Source organism: Phocoena phocoena, chromosome 13 (assembly GCF_963924675.1).
Source record: "Phocoena phocoena chromosome 13, mPhoPho1.1, whole genome shotgun sequence".
Lineage (NCBI taxonomy): Eukaryota > Metazoa > Chordata > Mammalia > Artiodactyla > Phocoenidae > Phocoena > Phocoena phocoena.
In genome coordinates, this window is record NC_089231.1 from 80,702,834 (window position 1) to 80,728,355 (window position 25,522).

At 43.9% G+C, this 25,522-nt stretch overlaps 1 protein-coding gene across 1 annotated transcript in view; it reads right to left on the reverse strand.

The window, feature by feature from the left end:
- CIT (citron rho-interacting serine/threonine kinase) overlaps positions 1 to 25,522 on the reverse strand; it is a 169,668-nt gene that overhangs the window by 35,782 nt on the left and 108,364 nt on the right. The window contains exons 19-23 of the mRNA XM_065889532.1: positions 23,098 to 23,214; positions 22,005 to 22,114; positions 20,836 to 21,010; positions 15,216 to 15,413; positions 5,274 to 5,327 (exon numbers count right to left, since the gene is read on the reverse strand). Of these exons, the coding sequence (XP_065745604.1) occupies positions 5,274 to 5,327; positions 15,216 to 15,413; positions 20,836 to 21,010; positions 22,005 to 22,114; positions 23,098 to 23,214 (654 nt within the window). The remainder of the gene's footprint in view (positions 1 to 5,273; positions 5,328 to 15,215; positions 15,414 to 20,835; positions 21,011 to 22,004; positions 22,115 to 23,097; positions 23,215 to 25,522) is intronic.

A 25,522-nucleotide genomic window follows, 5' to 3' on the forward strand; every position in this document is an offset into this window, starting at 1 on the left:
CACAAAGAATTAAAGAACGTCAATTAAGTAGATCTGTTCAATGTGGCCACAGCCTTTCATTTTGTTAACTGTGCTGATGAGCTTTTAATGCAGTAAGTGGTCTAGTAATTTGTATTTTAATATCAAAAGCCATGTTAATTCCTACGGTTTGTGTAACGCTATCAGCTACAAGAGGGGGAATAAAGGTTATCTGGTCAGGTGCTTGGCTAAACCTCCTTCATCAGGGTTTAAAAAAAATGAAAAGAACTGCAAGTCTGTCACTCCTAGCAGGCACTTCTGCCTCACAGGGAACCCTGTATCACCCTTTGTGTGACATGGTTAAATCTCCCAAAAGCAGAAACAATGAGTAAACAATGCAGTAAACCCATTCCTTAAGATGGTTTTCCTCCTAGACTGCAAATGTCTCCACTGTGCTTCCTTCTACCTCTGCCCCCAAAGGAAAACAACAAGACTGATGCGGCAAACTGGCCTGGAAGCTGCGCTATAAAATGGATTCTGGAAGCCCCAAATAAGCCACCTTGAACTTGGCTGGGTTGGTTTCTCCACCTGACACGGAGGTAAATACTATATTGACTACCTCCTCTGTTGCTCTGGTTTTAATGTTTTGGCTTTTTCTTGCGTGCTATTCTACTTTAACACATCATGTGAAATACATGGGATAAAAATTAGTGACCAAGATGTTGAGGCACCAATGGTGCCCCATGGGGAGCAAACAGACTACAGAAAATCTACCCACATAAGAATATATATGCTGCCAAAATAATTTACTTGTCATTCAAAGACATATTTAAGCCTTTGGGTACCTACTCCCTTTCTTTGACTCATGAAAAAAAAATGCAATTTATAATAAGCCCATTTCTGTCACTTCTTCTCCTCCTCCCCAAATTAGATTATAAAGTGCTAAAGAAGAAACACTCGAAGAAAGTCATGGAGGTGCCAAGATTACTACTCTCATTTCGACTGGCCACTGGAGTAGGAAGAGTCCTTCTATTTCCTGTCGTCACCCTGTTTTCAAGGGGTCTCTGACTTCTGTTCACACTTTGTGATGATTGGCTCTGTATTCTGTCATCATCTCTATGTTGCCTGTTTGACAAGAGGAGGATTAGGTGCTTGCACGAAAGCAGCCGAGGCCTCGTGAAAGCATGTTAGCGCATTCGGACGTTTCGTATGTCCTTCCTGCCCAAAAGCCGTAACACGTTGAGCTTGTGGCTCTGTTGGAGTTGCCAGAGTGTTAGACACACACAGATATTGGGCGGACCTGAGACACAGCCAGTAAATTAATGATCTCCATGGTTTAAAAAAAAAAAAAAAAAAAAAAGAATAATGGGCTGTCTGTGATTTTGAACCAGGTTATAAGCAAAGAGAATTCTTAGGTCTACTTTGTGGGTATATTCTCTCCACACCAAGGGCAAATGATCTGTTTCCTGTATTATGAGTCTCTTAAGCTTTCAACCCCAAGGATAGAAGGCAGGAAAGATAAACTGCAAGGCTGATTCCATCTTAGTGGTAAAAAAAAAAAGATGAGGGAGATAGCTTCATAATGCAAGAGCCAGCAGAGCTTTCTTCTATGCTGTCTTTACAGATAAGAGATCTTGGTACAATTCTAACAGAAAACAGGGATATAAAAAAATTATCTACTCTCAGTGTCCAAAAAAAATTTTTTTTAAAGATCTCTATCAGTTGCTTTTTAAGCACACCTCGTGGTTCCGAGATACATGTTACCTCTCACACCTGACTGGGCAACCAGCAGAGGGAATGTTACCTGGTAAATGTCCAAGAGCATGTCGGGGGTGAAGACACCAGTCAGACAATGAGTATCAGGCTGAAAAGACACAGGGCTGACATCCTATTTTAATGCCTCATTCCTTCTTGAAGGCAGCTATTTGCATATTATTTATTTTTAATCTTATAGCTGACAGATTGATTCATAATTAAAACCGTGTCATATGTTGGCCCACCAACTCCTCTCCAAAACAGACTTAGGTAGGGCTTTAGGTGCCAGATTGAATCAAGTCCTTTTTTTAAATCTCTTCAAAATATAGAAATGGCCTGAGCTCGAAAATCTTACTGCTCATGAGCTTATTAAAAGCTGCTAACTGGGAGCTCCAATTGATTGAGCTATTATAGGAGTTCCCACCGGTAACAAAGATGACATTTGCCAGCGGCTACAATCCTGGACAGCACCAACGAGCAAGGAACATCTATCGCGCTCTCCTAAAGTGTCTATAAAGCAGCCTTTGAACTTGCGAAAGTATAACTGAGATCTACCATTGCTGCCAAGTGTTGTTCTAAAGTGGTGGTTTTCAAACTTTTTTAAGGAGCAGGACCGTTTTCTACACAAGATTCTGTGGTAAATCCAATATAATAAAATGATAATAGCAACCAACACTGATTAGTGCATTCTGTGGGCCAGGCCCTGTACAAACACCAAGGCACCGTCTAATTCTTGCAGGAACCCCAGGTATTATTACCAAGTTTCGGATTCTATGACTGACTCAGTGTGTCCTAGGTTTTACTGTTTCCGAAATCTGAATGTATATTGCAGCTAAGCAGCTGTCTCTCTTCCCTCACCCAGCCCCGCAAAGAGCAGTAATTAAATGAATTATGCATCTTACAATCAATGGTGTATTGGATTGAGGACATACAATGTCATCTCATTTCATGGACAAAGAAATGGAGCCTCAGGAGTATAACATCACATAGGTTACCAAGAGACCAATTTAGAATCTGAACCAGTCTATCTGACTCCAGAGCGTGTGTTTTGGACCCCCAAGCTACCCAGCTGCCCTAGCTGAAATGTGGGTGGGGATCACTTTCTTGGGTTCCCCCTCCCACTGGGAGAGGCCCCCAAAGGCTTCTTCACAGAATACCAGGGGTAAGTAAAGGAAGGATTAGAAGTCACTGTGCCAGAAAAAGCAAATTGGAGGGATAAAGAGAGTACAAAAGTTACATAAGAAAGTAACCAAATTTGTTCTACATATTGGTATATTCCATTAAAACTACACTTGCAATTTTAAAAATGGGGGGGGAGGGAGGATTACAAAGGCACACAAGGAAACTCTTGAGGGTGATGACTATGTTTGTTATTTTGATTGTTTTGCTGATTTCACAAATATACACACATTTTAAAACTCATCAGGTTATTATACTCTGATTATTCCTTAAGCTGTAAAAAAAAAAAAAAAAAAAAAGATGTTTAAAAAAAAAGATGAAAAAAGGAGAAAAGAAAACTCCAGATGAATGGAACAGGATTACTGATGTACACATTTAAAATGCATCCAAGTTTATTTTAGGAAAAAATAGTAATGTTAAAAAAAAAGTCACAGGGCTTCCCTGGTGGCGCAGTGGTTGAGAGTCCGCCTGCCGATGCAGGGGACACGGGTTCGTGCCCCGGTCCGGGAAGATCCCACATGCCACGGAGCGGCTGGGCCCGTGAGCCATGGCCGCTGAGCCCTCGCATCTGGAGCCTGTGCTCCGCAACGGGAGAGGCCACAACAGTGAGAGGCCCGCATACTGCAAAAAAGAAAAAAAAAAAAAAAAAAAAGTCACAGTCCTAAAATGATCTATATTTTATTCAGTGATCATTTATGAACATGTATGTAATATAAGCAAATAACTCTTGTGTAAAATAAGAAACCAAGATAATAAGAAACTAAAAAAGTAAGGCAAAAGAGTAGAGGAACAGAATGCATCAATTCCTCAAGGAAGGGAAGAAATCAACAGATAATGTTAAGGCAAGCTCACCCTAGATCCAGCCACTGGCAACAGGAAATAGACCTAAATTCCATCTGCCAGGTACCTACTAGAGTGAAACAGAGGCACGTTCCATGACCTAGCTATTCCACTCTTGGGTATATGCTCATCAGAAACAAGGCCTTATAGCCGTCAAAGGACCTGTACAAGAAAGTTCCTAATAGCTTTATTCCTACCAGAAACAACCCAAACATCCATCAACAGGAGAATGGATAAACAAACTTCAGTTCTATACGCACACTGGAAACACAACACCGTAATTAAAATATAACAAAATCTTGATGGATGCAACAACATGGATGAACCTCAGAGACAATTTAAGTAACAAAAAAAGCTAAACCCAAAAGACCACATCTTCTATGATTCCATTTATATGAAGTTCAAGAACAGGAAAAACTAAGGTGTGGTATCAGAGGTCAGAATACTGGTTATCCTTAGGGCAAAGGATGCTGATGGGAAGAGGAGAGGAGGGAACATTCTGGGAGCTGAAAAGTTATGTATCTTGATCTTTGTTGTGGTTACACAAGTTGTCTATACACATACAAATCCATCCAGCTATATGCTTAATATTAGTTGCACTTCATGTACTTTGTTGTGTGCATTTTATATCTAAATGAAGCAGGGGGCAAGAGGGGGGGAGCATATACCAGGACTTAATGCCCCATTTATAGTAGGTAAGGAGGAAAGAAGTTCATTACAAGAAAAGAAAATATGCCTATAGGAGGTGGAGGGGTGTTTCTGGAAATTTACAGATGCAAACAATACAAATGGAGACAAGCTGACTGAGAACTGCCTAAAGAGGTAACAGAGCAATGAAAGGACCAAAGAAAGGAGGTACAACCATGAATAAGGACAACATCCCTAGCTTCTGAAAGGGGCCTATTTTAATCCCTCTCTCTGATCAAAAATAGACTCTGAGTTTCCACTGATCCTACCCTATTACATAACCTATGAATGATGCTTATCTGCTCCTGGAATTGACTTCTCTCAATAGAAATAACGACTCCCAAAGAGTCCTAGATTCTGAATTTGCATGTTAGGAAGCCAGATTTTGCCTGTTAGGAAGTTAACACTTGTAGATTGCTCAGGAGAAGAACTTGTTGGTCTTCCCTCTCTGTAGAGGCAGTAGGGTGGAGAAGCCTGACATGTCTAACTGCCCCTTACCATCTGGGGCCAGTCTCAGACAGAACCTTCTAGATTGGAGAAGGAAGGGGAGCGCCAATGGGACTTTTGTTGCAGCTACTGAGATCTATTAGTGGTTCTGCAGTGAGAATTATTTTGACCATTCCAACAAGCCTTCCCCAAACATGAAGAATGGTTTAATTTTTTTTAAACTGGCAGGAACACAAGACACTGAAGTTATCTGAGGCTCAGAAACTTCCAAATCAGTTTGACCGCATTAACTGCTTCAATTTGAAAGTTTGTATCAAAAATCAGTCACTGATATTAGAATGAGATGTCCCCCTTTCCTTCTCAGTTTTAGTTTCATGTTATTTTCATCATCTTTGGTTAATACTCACAGTACAGCTGTTACGAAGGGCATCAAATTTGCGCTGGATTTCATCTCTATGTGCCTAAAAGGTAAGAAGTTGATTATAAATTTTTCATAGGGTGGAATACAATTCTACATGCTATGGGTCAAATAAAGAAAATCACAATTGGTCTAAAAAAGCCAAGAACGCTGTTGCAGCTGCCCCAGCACCTTTTTTTCAAAGAATTAATCAAGTCATACCCAACAGGAGAAGCAAAGTTACAGGAATACACAATGCCTATTAATAACATTAACTATTTAGACCACACATCACACCCTGTACAAATATATATTTAACATTCAGATGAAAACTAGGCACTAGTGGAAGAAAGGAAAAAAACATAGGATGAAGTTTTACTCTCCTTTGTCTTCCTCCCCATTCTTTTTTTTTTTTGCGGTACGCGGGCCTCTCACTGTTGTGGCCTCTCCAGCTGCGGAGCACAGGCTCCAGATGCGCAGGCTCAGCGGCCATGGCTCACGGGCCTAGCCGCTCGGCAGCATGTGGGATCTTTCCGGACCGGGGCACAAACCCGTGTCCCCTGCATCGGCAGGCAGACTCTCAACCACTGCGCCACCAGGGAAGCCCTTCCTCCCCATTCTTAATCTTTTCCTCTTCCCTCCAATTGGCTGCCCACCACTGGCCCACCCCCGCTCCCGCGGCTTCTCCCAAGAAAGACACAAACACGCATATACAGGACAATAGCCAGGACAAAGTAGGGACTTTTGAAAAATTAAATCCAAAGCTGCTGAGATTCAGAAACACTACGTAGACCTTGAAGTAGATATAAAGATTTTCACCAAGGCAGAGGCGCTCTAAACCAGTAGCATTCATTCAGCTGACAAGGATATTTTGAATACATACTACATGGCAGACACTATGGCAAGATACAGCATATCTGGCCTCACCTTCATTCTGGTGTGGACAGGTAGAAAATAAACAAGGGCAGGATTACAAACAGTGACAAGTGTTATGAAGGAAAAGTGACAAGTGTTATGAAGGGCCTAGGGAAAAAGAATAAGGGGGGAGAAAAAGAACTCACTTAGATGGGGCAGTCAAGGAGGGCTTCTCTGAAGAGCTGACATTCAAACTGAAATCTGCAGGATGATGAGGAGCCAGCCATGCAAAGAACAGAAAAGAGCAGAGGGAACAGCATCTTCAAAAACCCTGAGGCAAGAAAGGGTTTGGTGCATTTGGGGAACAAAAAAGGACCTGAGTGGCTAGAGCAGTTTTTTACACTTCAAGCTGTGACTCAAGAGTGAAGATGTCAAGTCAAATTTTTTTGGTTTGTTTTATCCAATGAAATGGAATAAACAGGATACATTAGAAAACATCAGAATGTACCTTGGAGAGTAAAGGTAAGCACCATTGTTGGAAACTTGTTTCAGATACCATAAGTCATCAAGTTTAAGTTGCTATCAATCGTAAGATTTACCACAATTTTACGTAACATTAAGAAAAAGAAGTACTGCCAAGGAAACTATGACATGTTTATGTCCTTATGACTACAGAATCATATACAGGCTATAAGATGCATCCTGATTACCTACCTTAAAACTCATTGAAACTCAGTATATAGGATCCCTTGTATGAAACTGCAAGGTAAAATGTATTCTTCTGTGGATTGTGGCCAAAGAACAAAAGAGGGAAAATGTGGCCCAAGCTGATGGTAGAGAGGCAGGCCCAGACCAAGAATCTTTTTTTTTTTTTTTTTTTTTTTGTGGTACGCGGGCCTCTCACTGTTGTGGCCTCTCCCGTTGCGGAGCACAGGCTCTGGACACTCAGGCTCAGCGGCCATGGCTCACGGGCCCAGACATTCTGCGGCATGTGGGATCTTCCCGGACCGGTGCACGAACCCGTGTCCCCTGCATAGGCAGGCGGACTCTCAACCACTGCGCCACCAGGGAAGCCCAGACTAAGAATCTTGAAGGCCAAGAAAAGAGTTTGGATTTCATTCAAAATGCAATTAATTGGAGGCCAACAGAGGTTTTAAAATGCGGAGTGACATGGCCTGGTTATCGTTTTGTGGATGCTGCAGGAAGAACAGATCAAAACAGGACAAATGTAGAAGGAAGTTCAAAAACTACTGAGGAGGTTGCTGCTGTCATTAAAGGAAGAGAGGATGGTGGCTTGGAGCTGGACGTGACAAAAGATGCAGAGAAGTGGATGGAGGTGAGATCTCTTTTGGAAGCACAGGTAATAAGACTTGTTGATGGACATGGGGGCCAAGGGTTCCTTAATGGACTTTTGATTTGGAAGACAAGGTAGATTACGGCACCATTTGCTTAGCTATGAAAGCCCAAAGAAGAATCCAGTTTGAGGCAGAGGAAAAAGTGGTCCTTCGCTTTAAAAAAAATTAAAAATCATCTCTATTAGAGATTAATAAGTAATAAATGCTGGAGAGGGTGTGGAAAAAAGGGAACCCTCCTACACTGTTGGTGGGAATGTAAATTGATGCAGCCACTATGGAGAACGGTATGGAGGTTCCTTAAAACAATAAAAATAGAGCTACCATATGATCTAGCAATCCCACTCCTGGGCATATATCCAGAGAAAACTCTTAATTCAAAAAGATACATGCACCCCAGTGTTCATAGCAGCACTATTTACAATAGCCAAGACATGGAAGCAGCCTAAATGTCCATCAACAGATGAATGGATAAAGAAGATGTGGTATATACACAATGGATACTACTCAGGCATAAAAGAAGAATGAAATAATGCCTTTTGCAGCCACATGGATGGACCTAGAGATTATCATACTAAGTGAAGTAAGTCAGACAGGGAAAGACAAATATCATGTGATATCACTTATATGTGGAATCTAAAGTATGATACAAATGAACTTATTTAGAAAACAGAAACAGACTCACAGACATAGAAAACAAACTTATGGTTACCAAAGGGGAAAGGGCAGGGATAAATTAGGAGTTTGGGATTAGCAGATATAAACTACTATATACAAAATAGATAAACAACAAGGTCCTACTGTATAGCACAGGGGACTATATTCAATATCTTCGAATAAACCAAAATGGAAAAGAATATTTTAAAAAATGTAGCTGAATCAATTTGCTGTACACCAGAAACACAATACTGTAAATCAACTATACTTCCATTTTTTTAAAAAAAGAAAAAGGTCTATAAGAGAAGTAAGTCAAAAATTCAGCACCTAGCCTGTCAATGCAGGGGACACAGGTTTAAGCCCTGGTCCGGGAAGATCCCACATGCCGCAGAGCAGCTAAGCCTGTGTGCCACAACTACTGAGCCTGTGCTCTAGAGCCCACAAGCCACAACTACTGAGCCCGAGTGCCACAACTGCTGAAGCTGCATGCCTAGAGCCCATGCTCTGCAACAAGAAGCTACTGCAGTGAGAAGCCCGTGCACCGCAATGAGGAGTAGCCCCCACTCGCCACAACTAGAGGAAGTCCATGTGCAGCAATGAAGACCCAACGCAGTCAAAAATAAATACATACATACATAAATAAATAAATTTAAAAGAAAAATTCAGCACCTAATTTAGCTGTGATGTATTCTCTATATATGTCTATTTTGCCATAGATTTATATTTTAAGTTTATAACAGCAGATTAGCCACTGCAGAAGAAGAGATTAGTGAACTTGAAGACATAGCAACAGAAACTATCCAAGATGAAATACACAAAGAAAAAAAAGAAAGACGTAAAAAATGAACAGAGCATCAATGAGCTGTGAGACAACTCCAAGGAGCCTGATACACATGTAATCAAAGTCCCTGAAGGAGCGCAGGAGTGAGACAGAAAAAAATATTTGAAGAAATAATGGCCACAAATTTTCCAAAGTCAACGAAAAAATAAATCCATAGATGCAAAAAGTTAAACGAGCCCTAAGCACAGGAAACATGAAGGAAATTAAGCTAAATCACATCATAATCAAACTGCTTAAAACCAGTAATAAAGAGAAAAAGCTTGGGCTTCCCTGGCTGCGCAGTGGTTGAGAGTCCGCCTGCCAATGCAGGGGACACGGGTTCGTGCCCCGGTCCGGGAAGATCCCACGTGCCGCGGAGCGGCTGGGCCTGTGAGCCATGGCTGCTGGGCCTGCGCGTCCAGAGCCTGTGCTCCGCAACGGGAGAGGCCACAACAGTGAGAGGCCCGCGTACCACAAAAAAAAAAAAAAAAAAGAAAGAAAGAAAGAAAAAGTTTAAAACCAGCCAGAGAAAAAAGACAAGTTACTTATAGAGAAACAAAGAGAAGAACGATTTCTCCCAGTGAGGTTGGAGGGGTTTTGGAGGGGAGTAAGCTAGAAGACAGTGGAGCAACATCTTTAAAGTACTGAAAGGAAAACAAAAACAAAAATCTGTCAACCTAGAGTTCCATACCCAGCAAAAATGTCTTTCAAAAATGAAGGCGAAATAAAGACCTTTCCAGACACACAAAAGCTGAAAGAATTTGCCACCCACACATCTGTACTATAAGAAATGTTAAAGGAAGTCTTTCAGGCAGAAGATGACAACCAGAGATTTAAATCTACACAAAAGAATGAAGAGGACTGGAAAAATGTAAAACAAAACAAAAATCAGTAATTGCACAGACAGACTTACAGATTCATAAATTAAGAGTTATCACTTAGTATCAAGTCAAATAATTAGCCCCTATTTTCATGAACTAATTTAATAGATTATGATTTTTCCCCAAAACTCTGTTTTTTGCCTAATAATGATATGAGAGATTTATTAATTTAATGGGGCAAGAATACACTTTATCCAAATTAGGAACGTGGCTATTTGTATCACTGATAAATCTCATCTGTGAGTATCCTAAAGGAAGAATCCTTAGGTTAGTAAACTCTAGAGCAGGAATGAACAACTTTTTTCTTGTAAGGATCGGATAGTAAATATTTTTGGCTTTGAAGGCCACTCAGTCTCTGTCACAACTACTCAACTCTGCCCTCACAGCACAAAACCACCCACAGACAATATGTACACAAATGGGTGTGGTTGTGTGTCAATAAAACTTTATTTAGAGGAAGCAGACTAAATTTGGCCCACTGGCTATAGCTTGCCAACCTCTACTCTAAATGACTATTTGGTGTGAAATTACTCAGACAGAAACAGGAAGCTGAAGGTGGAGTTAACTTCTTCAAAGCCTAAGCAATGATTATAAAAAAGCTTTCTGGCCTAGACTGAGGGATAGAAGACCTGTTGCACTTTCTGACTAATAGAAAAGTTTCCAAATAATACCACACCAGTAGAAACTTGCCTAACTGCCCCACAGTAGCCTGAAATTTCAATCACTAATATTTCTATTATAATTTACCATCATGAGGCCTTTGGGTCACTCTGACAACACTCCTCTTTGAGGGTATAATTTAAGGAACTACCATCATTATGGCTTTTGATTTATTATTGACTGAAACATAAACACAAAATGCAGCTGTGACTGTTGTGACTGCTGGAAGTACTGTAACAACCATTGAACTGATCTGAGCTTTAAAATGGCAAGAAACATGTTTTATGTTCCTTTGAAATAAGCTGTAAAACAAATGCACAAAAAGCAAAAGGTCACATTATATATAAAGGTAATCAAATATGTAAGACAAGCTTTGGATTCTCTCAATGAAATATCTGAGTGTTAATTAGGTGTTAGAAGCTACAGGGAATGAATATTTACCCTCTTAAAAATTACTGAGGACCCCAAAGGGCTTTTGTTTATGTGAGTTATATCTATCTCTATTAACCACATTAGAAGTTAAAGCAGATTTTTTCAAATATTTATTATTTCTTTTTAAAGTATTGCTTTTGCACCATCGGTGCAAATGTTAACACAATGAATAACGCCACATGACAGCTTAGTATTATTAGGAAAATAACCTGAACTTGGGGACCCCCCACGGAGCCACAGACACCCCCCACAACTTGAGAACCACTGACCTAGGGGTTGGGTGCCAAGAGGCAGAAGGGACAGGCTGCATCCTGGAAACCAGAGAGGCACTCACTTTGGGGAGTACTTATGTCTTCTTTAATTTTAAGGAAAGTTACAAGAGGAATGAAGAAAAGAGAACTATTATGCAACCTTGATGAGAGAAAATACCTGTAGAACTGTGAAAAGGAAACATGTGTTTAGGTGTCTGACCGCCTTCTGGGATCCACAGTCAAGATCCTAGAACACAGGCTTCCACACATCCACCCCTTTCCCTGGGAAGGCAGGCACCAAGCAACACTGTCACCTTAAGTGACCCAATTTCACATCTCGCCTATCATGCCGATGGGTTACTAATTCAATACAACAATTGATAGTTATGTAAAAGAGAAAAAGAGAGCGTGCACTAATGATTTTAACAAATCAAAGAGGATGACTCTGGGGTCCCACCATCACGCTCTGCTGGGAGAAGCCCTTTCTGGAGTGTCTCTAGCTTTTGACTTGATTATTCAGCATTAGTCATTTAACAAAATGAGTAACAGAACGTGAGGACAGGGACATGAAACGTGTTCGTGGGGCCATGCTGGTGGGCACCAAGCCCACACGGTTCCTCTACCCCGCGGCCCCATTCAGAGCAACGCTCCCATCACATCGCACGTCTGCATGCAATGAAGTGTGCAAGCTCAAATTCTCTTCCACAGAAGAAGGCACTACACGGAGTCTTTTTTTTTTTTTTTAAGGTTTTTTGATGACCATTTTTAAAGTCTTTATTGGATTTGTTACAATATTGCTTCTGTTTCATGTTTTGGTTTTTTGGCCCCAAGGCATGCGGGATCTTAGCTCCCCGACCAGAGATTGAACCCACACCCCCTGCGCTGGAAGGCGAAGTCTTAACCACTGGACCGCCAGGGAAGTCTCTACATGGAGTTATAAATTTCAATTCCAGGCGGAAAATTCTCTCTTCCACCAATAAGCACTGAAGCATCTTAAAAGCATGACTTTTTGTTTAAATCTGACTCTCTTGTTGCTGTCCACCTTGACTCAATCTCAGCTTTTAATGGCCAGTGAATTTCAATGCAAATGCAATTGACAGGGTGGGTAAAGGGAGAGTGGGAAAAAAGAAAGCCTGAGGAAGACCAACAATGGCAACTGGTGGCCTCTGCCACACTTCTTCAATGGAGAGCTTCCATTTAACTGTGCTCCATCAATTTTTGGCCCAGAGGCAGAAGCCAAACAGGGTAACTGCTCCCCTCCCAGGTGAGGAGGTGGCCACCTCTTAGAATTAAAGCAATAACAGCCCATTTGACTATTTCCTTTTCTTGATAAAACAGCCTGCTATGAAGCAAACAAGCCTCCTAGGAGATGATTTTAGATCCAGCTGGTTGAATTTGATTGATGCTTACGTGGGGTCTGAACTTGGACCAGAACAATGAGAGAGGGAGAGTCAGGGTACTGCATCTGTGACCATTTTCTCTCTCTCTCTCAGAAAATACATTCTTCAGAACAAATTCAACAAAGCCATTCAGGCAACAGCCACCTGTGGCCCATGACCAGATTTATGGGACATAATCAAGAGGAGGGAAGAGGAAAAACCCACAGCCTTCAAACTGAACTGAGGCAAACTGATGCGAGGTTTGGATTCCTGCATGATGGGCTTACGAACAGATGTTTGACCAAAGGCACTTTCCTGTCATCATTGTGAACAAGCCCTATTTTCCAAGGGATCCTCATCTGTGAGAGTCGTAGAGCCCTAGTTTCCAGACCTAGGGAGGTTTGTTTCTTTCTTTCTTTCTTTTTTTTTTTTTTTAAGATGCTCTGAGGCAGTGATCTCATCTGACTAAATTAAGTCGTGACTTGCTGCCGTGCAGGCGTCCAGCAGCCATTAGACACAGCACATTCCAACCAGCAGCAAGACAGGACTGAAAGACTAATTTCCCCACAGATAAACAGCAGCGACACAAGCTCTACTGTATACCCTCCTCCTTCCAAACGGGCAGGGTAAGACGCGTGACCACCGCCTCCCTCCCAATTCCAACAGAGTAGAGAGGTAAATGTTTCCTTCTCCTCCACTCCAAGGTAAAAGGATTTGAGGAATTACAGGCCAGTCCCCTGGGGAGCAAAAGCTAAAGACACAGCACTAGGCGCACAGTGAGGACTCATTAAGTACAGATTAAACGATTGACGTCTCCTTCTTTCAGAGCTGGGGTGGTTCATGTCGGGGGGGAAGTGTTAATATACAAAGCATTAAATATAATAGTGGTTGGATTTTAGGTGTCTCTTGTAGCAGCTAAGAAATGCCATCTGGCTGTCTCTCTCCACATCCACCCCACTCCAGAAAGTGTATACGCCTTCTTGGCGTATATATTCATTTCATTCTTACCTCCATTTTTTTCTTCTATGACTTCTTTTCTCTTAGACTTTTCTTTCTTATTCTATGTGTTATACTGTTTCGTATCTTTCCAAACTGTTTCCAATCCATTTTTGAAACAGGGCAGAATATAAACAAAGAGACACTATTTTCTCCAAACCAAATACTGGGGGCACATGGCATCCTTTAATGAGTGTTTTCATAGAGAAAACACTGGAAACTAAGGTTGCAACCAATATCTGAACTTGGCATAAGTCCTGGAAAATCGACGATGCACAAGCACCTTCTACAAAGGAGCTACTCTGTGTCCCCAGAATCCTGGAAGGCCCTGTATCCTGGGCTGGTCCACAAAGACCCTGGCACTCTCAGATCACGTTCTCAATTTGGTCCCCAAACACCCAACAGTGGTAGATAACTTCTAAGAAGGAAATTAGTTTAAAAAAAAAAAAAAATATATATATATATATATATATATGTGTGTGTGTGTGTATGTATATATACATACACACACGTATTAGTTTTAAACAGGGTAAATCATAAGCAACAGAAGTGTGTGATCATCTGCAGAAGTAACCCTAACCTAAGAGATGTTTAGAGGTGTTTGCTGATGGAGATGGGGACAGGATCCAAAATGAATCAGAATGAATAAGATACCCATTTGGTACCTTATTGAAAAAGACTCTGAACATCAGCTGCATTGTGCCCTGCCCACAGAAGCGGGCACCCTGACCAGCAGGCATGAGTGTGCCCGTCCGCTTGGCAAGTACAGTATGTTACCATTAGAAATGTATGCACTTGGTTGATACCAGCCATTAAACTCATTCAGCTCTCTATGCCCAGAATCCGGGTCCACCAAGCAGCCTTCCAAGAGAAATGGGATTTATAAGTAGATTTCTCTGAAGGGGAAGAATGTGAACATTATCCTGGTCAACTTGGCGGTTGTATTTCCCTCTGTAAAGCTGGTAAATTGGCATTTTTACATGTAAAATTCTGTCAGTTTTGTTAGCCTGGGTCAGTCCATGTGAGAAGGATCAACTGTGGGAGATTGGCCAACAAAGTCACATTTTGAGACTTGCACAAAGAACTAAGGTCTAAATCCAGGGGCCGCCCACCAACAATATACCTCCTGAGAACACTCTTCATGTGAGCAAACCAGTCTCTCAGAAAAAGCAGGGAAGCCAGGTCCCTTTTAGAGAAACAATCTCTCATTCATTAGAATCATTTCCATCCAGAACCTACCAAATGCATACTATAAAGACTCAAAACAGGATCTACAGCTTGAAAAAAAAAAAAAGGAACACAAATGAGGTTAACCAAAACAAAAACAAAAATATGGTAGAAAGACTACTGTAAGATATAAGATTATTATTTTTTTAATGTTTATTGAAAACTAAAGTAGGAGACCCAAGTAAACAGACTTTGGTTAAGCTAAAGTTTAAAATATAGTGATGATTATTTTAAAAAGAGGGAAATGCATAAATAAAGGAGGGACTTTTCAAGATCCTTAGGAAAGCTCAGATATTGCCCAGTTGATCTAGTTTACGAATTCCAAACAGGAAGCAGCCTACATAAGCCAATTTTCTTCCCATTAAGCATCTCTCTGGTTTATTTTTTCTCTCTTGGCATTTCTGAGGGTGAGCAAATATTCTCAGCTCTACACTCATCCTACCGTGAGTGCCTGGATCTCTTCTTCTGCTTCCGCTGTTGTCTCTTCCAGCTCTGTCTTTGCCTGGCGGAGCTGGCTCTCCAGAGCTGCCCGGGCTGCCTGCAGGGCTGTCAGCTGAGACTCGCGCTCCTGCAGAGAGAGCTGCAGCTCCGTGAGCTGACGCTTGAGCTCCAGTTTCTGCTCTTCATGCTCTAGACTGACCTGAGACAGAGAGAGAGAGATGCTTGTTGACCTTAACTGAAGAGAAAGCCAAGACGCAACCTGCCGTGCAATCTGCATCTTAAATTTGGTCATGGAATCAAATTCTCAGCACTCAACCGAGAAGGAAAAAAAATGCAATAAAACAGCTCTGACTTCGATAAGTCTCAAAAATCAACAGGAGTGAGAACACATAAGAGTATATACAATGTATATTATCAATACAAACCATCCCTTCCTTTCATATATTCGAATGCTTGGGAAAGCTTCTAAAAAAAAAAACCACACAGCAAGAATGCCCTATGAAAATGATGATGGTTGTTCTTATTAGAAAAACGTTTAAAAGTAAACAGATATAAATAACATTGTATTAGTAACAAGGACACCTTTAGAATGGGAGTACAAGTGGAACAACAGACTGAATTCTACTTATTTTAAATATTTCTGCTCTGATTTGTTTTGATTAGGTAACCCAAATGAAGGTCATATTGTGTACTAATCATTCTTCCCTCCATCTGCCCATCTATCCATCTATCTACTCAACCTTTCGTCCATTCAAGAAAAATTTACTTAGGACTTCCCTGGTGGTCCAGTGGGTAAGACTCCACGCTCCCAATACAGGGAGCCTGGGTTTGAATCCCTGGTCGGGGAACTAGATCTCACATGCATGCCGCAACTAAGAATCCATATGCCACAACTAAGAAGTCCGAATGCTGCAAGTGAAGATCCCGCATGCTGCAACTAAGACCCGGCGCAGCCAAAATAAATAAATAAATAATGAATAAATAAATAAGTATTAAAGGTACTCACTATTAACATAAAAAATAGAAAAAATAAAATTTACTTGGTAAATTCTGTGTAAAAGGAAATACGGAGATGAAAAACACTCTCTGCCTTCAAGTTGGGGAGAAAAATAAAAACCAACCATTGCCATACATTGTGGTCGAGTGCAATGGTCAGGAGATGCAGGGATGTGATGGGAACACAGCAGAGGGGTAGGGGAGGTGACTGGGGATCTCCGTGTTGAAGAATCCAGGAGCCAAACAAGCAGCTAAGAAGGGAAAGAAAATACCAAGCAGAGGAAGCAAGACGTCCAAGGCACGGAGATGTGGGAGACCCTGGCACATCTGCTGACATCACCAACACTGACAAGCTGTCCTAGGGACCAGACCCTGTGTCAGACATGGGGATGCCAAGCAAATAAGAGATGCTTGCTGCCCTTGGAGAGCCCACTGAAAGCGAAAGTGTACAAGCTAAACATGAAAGGCCATGGGGACCCAAAGGAGACATCCCATCCAGCTCCAAGGGGATGGAGAAGGCTCCCTGGAAAAGGTGACACCCAAGTCCCAAAGGCCATAGGCATGAAGAGGAGAAAGACTTTAAAAGATTCAGCCTAGAGAACTGACAGGATGTAGTGGTTAACTCAGAGTGGGACAGAGAACAAAGGACAGAGAGGAGGCAAATGTGACACCTACGTTGCTGGGCATCTGAATTACACAGACAGTGAGACCACTGGCCACGACAGGGGACAGGAGAGGAAGGGCCAATCTGAGGAGAAGGGTAAGAAATTCACTCTTGACACGTTGAACGTGAGCTGCAAGGGAGACATCTGAGTGGAGGTGTCCAGTGTCTACTGGGACAACAGGTCAGAAACTCAAGAGACAGGTCTGGGCGGGTCGGCTGGATCTGGGAGCCCTTAACAAGTCCACGGCAGCCAAAGCCAAGGCTATGATCTCTCTCTAGTGAGGATGACGAGGAGGACAATGGCTGCGGTGGTGGCGACAACGATGATGTGACAGCAGCAGGTGCAGTACCCATGTACAGCGTGCCAGGCACTGTCTTCACCCATTTCATCTTCCTAACAACCCAACAAGGATGGTATGACTATGACCTCTATTTTACAGACAAGCAAACTGCGGCCCTGAGAGATTCAGGAACTGAGAAGACGGCACACAGCTAAAAAGTGGCAGGGTTAACTACTTACTGTTGGTCTTATTAAAAGGCCAGCAGTCGGAGGAGGCTGCGACTCTGCTAGCATGCCTGAAATCTCCTAAGGCCACTTGGCAAAACCATGAGAGGCCGGTGACATCACTGTCACACTTCAGGAGGAAGTTGGGGAGCAGAATGCTGTCCGATGCAGGGAGAACCCAGGGGCCCTGCGCCACACACGCTGCTGGAAAACTGCTAACACTGCACCCACAGGCTGGGGGGAAGGGCGCCCAGGACCCTTGCAGGTGGGTCAAACCCGAGGCTGAGGCCTCTACCCTCAATCTCAATGGCAGCAGGTGGCAAAGAGAAGGTGGACCGCCTGGCTAGATTTAAAGCTAAACTCCAGGAGAAAATATGTGCAAACAAAGTGACTGACAAGGGACTAATCTCCAAAATATACAAACAGCTCATGCAGCTCAACATCAAAAAAACAATCAACCCAATCAAACAATGGGCAGAAGATCTAAAGAGACATTTCTCCAAAGATGGCCAAAAAGCACATGAAAAGATGCTCAACATGGCTAATTATTAGAGAAATGCAAATCAAAACTACAGTGAGGGGCTTCCCTGGTGGCGCAGTGGTTGGGAGTCCGCCTGCCGACGCAGGGGACACGGGTTCGTGCCCTGGTCCGGGAGGATCCCACGTGCCGCGGAGCGGCTAGGCCCATGAGCCATGGCCGCTGGGCCTGCGCATCTGGAGCCTGTGCTCTGCAACGAGAAAGGCCACAGCAGTGAGAGGCCCACGTACTGCGCAAAAAAAAAAAAAAAAAAAAAAACTGCAGTGAGGTATCACCTCATACGGGTGAGAATGGCCACCATCAAAAAATCTACAAACAATAACTGCTGGGGAGGGTGTGGAGAAAAGGGAACCCTCCTGCACTGCTGGTGGGAATGTAAATTGGTGCAGCCACTATGGAGAACAGTATGGAGGTTCCTTAAAAAACTAAAAATAGGGCTTCCCGGGTGGCGCAGTGGTTGAGAGTCCGCCTGCTAATGCAGGGGACACGGGTTCGTGCCCCGGTCCGGGAGGATCCCACATGCCATGGAGCAGCTGGGCCCGTGAGCCATGGCCGCTGAGCCTGCGCATCCGGAGCCTGTGCTCCGCAATGGGAGAGGCCACAACAGTGAGAGGCCTGTGTACCACACACACAAAAAACTAAAAATAGAGCTACCATGTGATCCAGCAATCCCACTCCTGGGCATATACCTGGAGAAAACCATAATTCAGAAAGACACATGCACCCCAATATTCATTGCGGCACTATTTACAATAGCCAGGACATGGAAGCAACCTAAATGCCCATCGACAAAGGACTGGATAAAGAAGATGTGGTACATATATACAACGGAATATTACTCAGCCACAAAAAAGAACAAAATAATGTCATTTTCAGCAACATGGATAGACCTAGAGATCGTCATACTAGTGAAGTAAGTCAGAGAAAGACAAATATCATATGATATCACTTATATGTGGAATCTAAAAAGAATGGTACAAATGAACTTATTTACAAAACAGAAATAGACTCACAGATGTAGAAAACAAACTTATGGTTACCGGGGAGGGGGAAAGGAGGAGAGAGATAAATTGGGAGATTTGGGACTGACATATACACACTACTACACATAAAATAGATAACTAATAAGGACCTACTATAGAGCACAGGGAACTCTACTCAATACTCTGTAATGGCCTATATGGGAAAAGAATCTAAAAAAGAGTGGATATATGTATACGTGTAACTGATTCACTTTGCTGTACGCCTGAAACTAACATAATGTTGTAAATCAACAATACCCCAGCAAAAATTTTAAAATAAATAAAGCTAAACTCCAGACTCCCCTGGAGCATATACAGCCCTGAGCCCCTCAGGAAGCATCCTAAATTTCTCCCACCGCCCCTGTGGGGCTGGCTATACTGACTGGAGAACAAAGCACCACGCCTTCCCTGGAGCAGGTTAATGCCCAGAGGAGCTACAGCTGCAGGGCAGACACACAAGAGAGACATCTGTGGGAAGGGAAAGCAAAAGACAGCCAGCCAGCGTTCCCACGCTCAGAGAAATCCATCCGAGTTATTTACACTCACACTCCTAAGGCTGACACTACGGGGAAGTGTGGTTAAACTTACTGAAGAGTAAAACTATCGCCTGGATTAGAAAAGTAAAACCGCCACCTAAGGCTTCTGGATAACCTAGAACAATGGCCCTCAAACTCCGGAAGCATAAGCATCACCCAGGGCACTGGTTAAAAATGCAAATCCCTGTTCCTCACCCCCACCCCACCCCGATTCCATTCAAAAAGCTGAGGGAGGCAGCCGCCCAGGAATCTGCATTTCAACACACAGGCCATGTGGTCCTAACAGAGAGGGGTCCACACCTTGACAACTCCTGCCCTTGGGAGAAGTGGCCTCATTTTAATACTCCAGTACAAATGAAGACATTCCTAAGCGTCAGAATTCAAGGTTTGGTCCTTAACTAAAGACTGTCTGCTTAATGGTCTTTGCCTTAAGAGAGATCATCTCCGCTTTGAAGAATTCCATCACAAATATTTGAGCCCAGTGTCTCTACGCCCAGCCGGGATGTCCCACTTCCAAGGACCACCCTCCTGAACTCCGGTCTTGCCTCTGCCAGTGCCAGCTAAACCCACCTGCTAGGCTGACAGCCCCCGAGATCAGGGATGGGTCTGTCTTGTCACCACGGTCTATCTGGCTACTAATTAGCACACAGCAGGCATTTGATAAATACACAGTGAGCCATGTCAAGTCACAGCTTCAGTCAACCTCAAAAGGTCCACAACCAAATGTGTGGTATTTCCCTCCCCAAACCTGGCTGTTCTTCCCAGTGTCCTTATATTGGGTTGGCCAAAAAGTTCATTCGGGTTTTTCCATCTTATGTAAAAACCCAGACGAACTTTTTGGCCAACCCAATACCTCTGAAGCAAATCACCTTCCATCAGACAAACCTAGAGTTTAGATTTCTCTTTTAGTCTCCCACTGTCATGGGGCGGCGGGGTGGGGTGGGGGGGCGCTCTGTCACTGTCATTAAGCCATACTATGTGCTGAACTCCGTGCATGGACACAATCATGCGACCCTCAATGAATCAGGATACAGGAGGAATCACTTTGCCCCCATTTGAAGATGCACCAATTTACGTCATCCTCACGTGACCCCATGACGGAGATACGTTTTCATGGCCGTTTTACAGATGAGGAAACTCAAGCACAGAGGCGGTAGGGTAGCCTGCCCGACCCGAGGTTACCAAACTCCTAAAAAGGGGAAGTGGAATTCTAATGCAGACCCCCATGGCCCTGTCTGCACTCTTCACCACCACACACAATGGCTCTCATGTAAGTACTGATTTGTGCTTGACACTTGGATGATTGGGGGCCCCTGGGTCCTCCAACAAATAGCCTCAGGAGATCACCCCTCATTCTCACCTCCCTCAGCCTGGTCTCCAGCTCCAGCAGACGATTCTTGTCGCTGTGGTCTTGGTGGCTGATTTTTTCCAGCTGCTCCTCCAGCTTCCGGTTCTGGGCCTCCAGTTTCCCAGCCTGTGTCTCCAGGTAAAACTTCTGCTGCCTGAGTTCTGAAATCATTTCTTCCTGGGCCTTCCTGGTGGGGGTGGTGGGAGGAGCCAAGCAAAATCACAGTCTCGTTAGAGGTGAGCATGTCCCCGCAGAAGGACGGGCAGAAGCGGAGCGAGAGGTGCATCTGAGCAAGTGGACCACACTCATTCCCAGGTTAGCGCCGCCCTGACCCGGCCTCATGTGCATGGCCCCAGCATGGGGACCTGGGGCCCGTTTAGTCCCCATCGCTCAGAGTCCCTCGTCAATGGGATTCAGTATGTTCAAGGGGGATGCAAGAGATACTATCATTTCACTCCTTTGGTAGACCTTTTTGTTTTTCCAGTTTGTAGAGGAGAGCCGAAAGGGCCTCCTGAGAGTACAGGAGCACCCTGACAACTCACTAAGACAGGCCCTGGGGAAGAGAGGGTGGTGAGGAGAAAGAATGCTACTCCTTCTACTTCTCTGTTGACCTTGCTCACCTCTTCACCAGGCTGCTCAGAAGCTGGAATGATTCAAAGATCGGACAGCGGTCTACCAAGCTGGTTTAAACTAAGATGGGAACGTTTAAGATCTCTTAAGGAGATTGTAATTCTTTGGGGGAAAAGATTAAGATCAAAGTGCTCCCGGAACACAGGAGAGTCCTTGCCAAACCCCAAAACTCACCCCCAAGGGCCCAACTTCACAACAGCAAAAGGGATGGCCCAGTTGGGCACACCCGAGATCACCTCTGGCTGATTGCAAGAGGAAAGTCTGGGGAACGAGGTCTCCAGAAGCAAACTGTAAATTACCTCATTAGAGAGAGCAAAACACTCTGTGATGGGATGGTAACTTGAAGCATGTAAGAAAACGCAGCTCAAAAGAGAGGGCCGGTAGAGTGAGACCACTTCAGAGAGGGCAAAATGACGTAAGTACACGGAGGCTGGGCCCCACCAAAGGAGTCGTTAAATCCACTCCTGCTCCGCCGACAGAAGAACAGAGTTTGTGCCCAGGAGAGAAGACCAAAGCGGAATCAAGCACACAGTTAGAATCGGAACACTTACATGTTCCTCTGGGTAAAGAGACTGCTGTTTGCCGCAAGTTTATTGGCTTCCGACAATTCCACTATCCTCTGTTCCAGGGATCTGATCTTGGAATCCATGGCGTTGATCATCTGAAACACGGGGTATCTTTGGAACCTCACACACAGACGGTAACACCGGAATGAGAGGGAAGTGGGCCACGTAAGTGAGGAAAAGTGTCATCTGAAAGGCAGGCCATCGGACCAGAGACCCAACTAGCCTGTACCCTGAGGAGCGTAGATCTCACTGCTCCAACGATGGCACTCATTTGTTTTATCAAACGGAGATTGCATGTCCCCTCACTAGCTAAGGGGCCTGCAGTAAGCACACGCGGGAGGACCTCTTGAGGAACCTGGCATTCCGTGAGTTGACAGGCCTCGTGAAATCCCTGTGTTGTCCACATGCACCCTGAGCCTGCCACAGCCTCTAAACTTGCATCTGCAAGTTCCTATTTCTCATCACCCACGAGTTTGTCATTCTCTGGGTGATTCCTTCTCACCCAGCCCCTACTGTCCTAGATTCTCTGCATCAAAGCTTACCCAACTTAATGAAGCATAAGAATTGGCCAGGGCAGGAAAGGGGCAGGGGCGGGGCGCGGGGTGCTGGTTAAAAATATTACTTCCCAGGACCTTCCTTTAGAGATTCTGTTGTGAAAAGTCTCGGTAGGGTCTGAGATAATAAGTAGATTAACAAGCACAACAGGGGAAACTCTTAAGCTGCAAGTTTCTGAAACATCTGCCTACACAGATTTGAAAGGAAACGAGATGCCTAAGGGAGGCCACAGGCCACCGGGCACTTCGTCGGGGAGGTGGCGGGGGGTTGGTGTGTTGAAAGACAGGGTTCTAGTTGACGCAGGTCAGCGTGAGTTCTTAAAGAAGGGTGTGAAGGGCAAAACTGGCCACCCCGAGCCACCACTGCTGCTGCTTTTACGAGAAGGGGTTGCAGAGAGAACTTTCTGTTAGCAGCAGACTCCACGGGATAAAACAGACCAAATGGACTCTTCTCTGGTGGGGGACTCCTGGCGTGGTTCACACACCCTCCCTTGGAAACCGGCTTTGTGATTCTGTCTACCTACCGCTTTCTGCTCGCTGAGAATCTTGCCCTTCTCGTGGGCCTCCTCTTCGTGTCTCTGCATCAGATTCTCCAAAGTCTCCTTGTCGGCTAGGTCTTTCTTTATCTGATTGTCCAACACCTGAGGAAAAACAAAAGGAGAAGTTAGTGTCTGGCAGACTAACCAGAGGCACTGGAGAAACACAGGGAAGGAGGGGAAAAGCAGTGAAGAAGCCACGCTGCCCCAACTCCGGGGCAGCGCGAGGGAGCGGGGGTCTGTCTATCAGCCAGGATGAGGTTCAGAAGTATGACCATCAAATGGCAAGTAACCAGAGGACGTGAACTAAGAACTTATTTTTAAATCAGCAGCCAAAATGACCTGAGAGGTACAGCCAAAGGGGAGGTAGACTCCAGAATGAGAGGGAAAAAAAAAGATCTCTCTAGAGATCTTACGATTTGCAGCTATTACCTAGGGGCACTGTTATCGCAGTCAATGCGCCAGTAGTTTTCAGAACACTGCTTGCTCTTAATTTGTACAAAATTAATCTCGTTATCTCCAGGCTGTGTGTGGAGGGATGGAAAGCTGAAGACCGAGGAAGTCTTTGTGACCAAGGCTGACGTTCAGAAACAGCCAGGGACGAGTGGATTCTGCCCACCGATAAAGTAGGTGGGGAGTCAACAGACTGAAGAGACAGCATAAAGGAAAGGGGAAAAAAAAAAAAAGCCTCTTTCCTCCGTTCTTTCCTCTGATCCAGCTGGGGGTGAAAATAAAAAGTCACTGGAAAGAGAAATCTTTCCCAGGGGAAGAGAAGTCATGTGTTCTCAGTGCTGAGAATGCCACTGTAAGCACCTACTGTTCCCAAGAGGAAAAAATAAAACAGTAATGGTGTCACCATCCACCAGCTTGATCTAATGTTCTGTGAGGGACACACACAGCCCCACCAGCTGCCAGAACAACTGGCGAAAAAGAGAGGAGAAAAGGAAGGCAACATCATAACTTGCCAAGCCTTTGACCACGACCCTGTGTTTCTCATCACTGTGGTTCTCTGAATGATGGCGACTGCATCTGATACTGGGAAGAAAGCCCAAAGAATTGGGGTCACAGATGGGAACTGAAATCTGCCTTTCCCACATTATCTATTGTGGTGGGTCCTTCGTAGCTCATGGGGACACAGTCCCTGAAAAGAGCCAATGAACAGGGAGGGGGTCCACATGATAAAGAAAGGAAAGAACAGATTTCAAAGAGGACTTTAAACTAGAACTGACTGATGAAAAAAAGAGAGTGAGAGTTGGCAGAGAAGAATAAGAGGTGGAGGACGGGGTCATGGGAGAAGGGACGAACCTCAAGAGGGTAAGTGGCCTGCTCTCCTGGACGTCAGGGCACGATTCTAAAATTATGAACAAGAAAAGGACAGAATCTGGGGTATGATCACAATTATTACCAAAATGGCCTCACAGGGGACAGAACAGGAACACAAAGCAGGGCAGACTAAAAAGAAATGGTTTCATAAAGATGCCAGGAGGGAAGACAGAAGAAAACAGATCTCTCCCTAACATTCTCTAGGATCTATAAAGCCAAGTGCTTGCCATCTAGAAGGTAGCAGAGACCACTTAATGTCTAGACCAGGAATGCCCTTTTTTTATGCAGTGCTAAAGCAATGAAGCACATTTTCAGGATGACTCTGCTCAAACTAAGACCTCCACTTTGGCAGTGGTGGATACCAACATAGGTAAGTGTGAGCCACAAGGAACAAGCCTTTCTCAAGGATGTACACATCCCGGCTTTCAGTGGGTTAAACTGACAGGAGGATGAACAAGAAGATGAATGGGAGGGAAGCAAGGAATTTGTTTGAAATGAGAGATTCCACTGTAGACATTTATATCAATTGAAGGTATCAATAGAACATGGCATTTTGACAGAAAAGTCAATATACTGACCCAAATTACAGAATGAACTTGCAAAGGTTACTTTCATCATGCAAAGATACCAGTGGACTACTGTATACATTCTCATAATTTTCTGAAAGTCAGTTTATCTCAAGGATAAAAGTCTGGACACCAGGACTTCCCTGGTGGTCCAGTGGGTAAGACTCCCAATGCAGGGGGCCCGGGTTCAATCCCTGGTTGGGGAACTAGATCCCACATGCATGCCGCAACTAAGAAGCCCACATACTGCAAGGAAGATCCTGCGTGCCGCAACTAACACCCAGGGCAGCCAAAATAAATAAATAAATAAATATTTAAAAAAAAAAAAAAAAAAGTCTGGACACCAAAAAGGATTGGTAGGTAAATGCACTAGAGTAGAGGGTCACACTAAAACACAATGTGGTCCCTTCTGGGTTATTTTCCTGGTATTTCTTTCAATGAAAAATAACCAAAAGTAGCACGAGGGGTAAAAGAAAGAAAGTGTCAGGGTAGTGACGGTGAAGATGCCATCTGAGCACGTACAT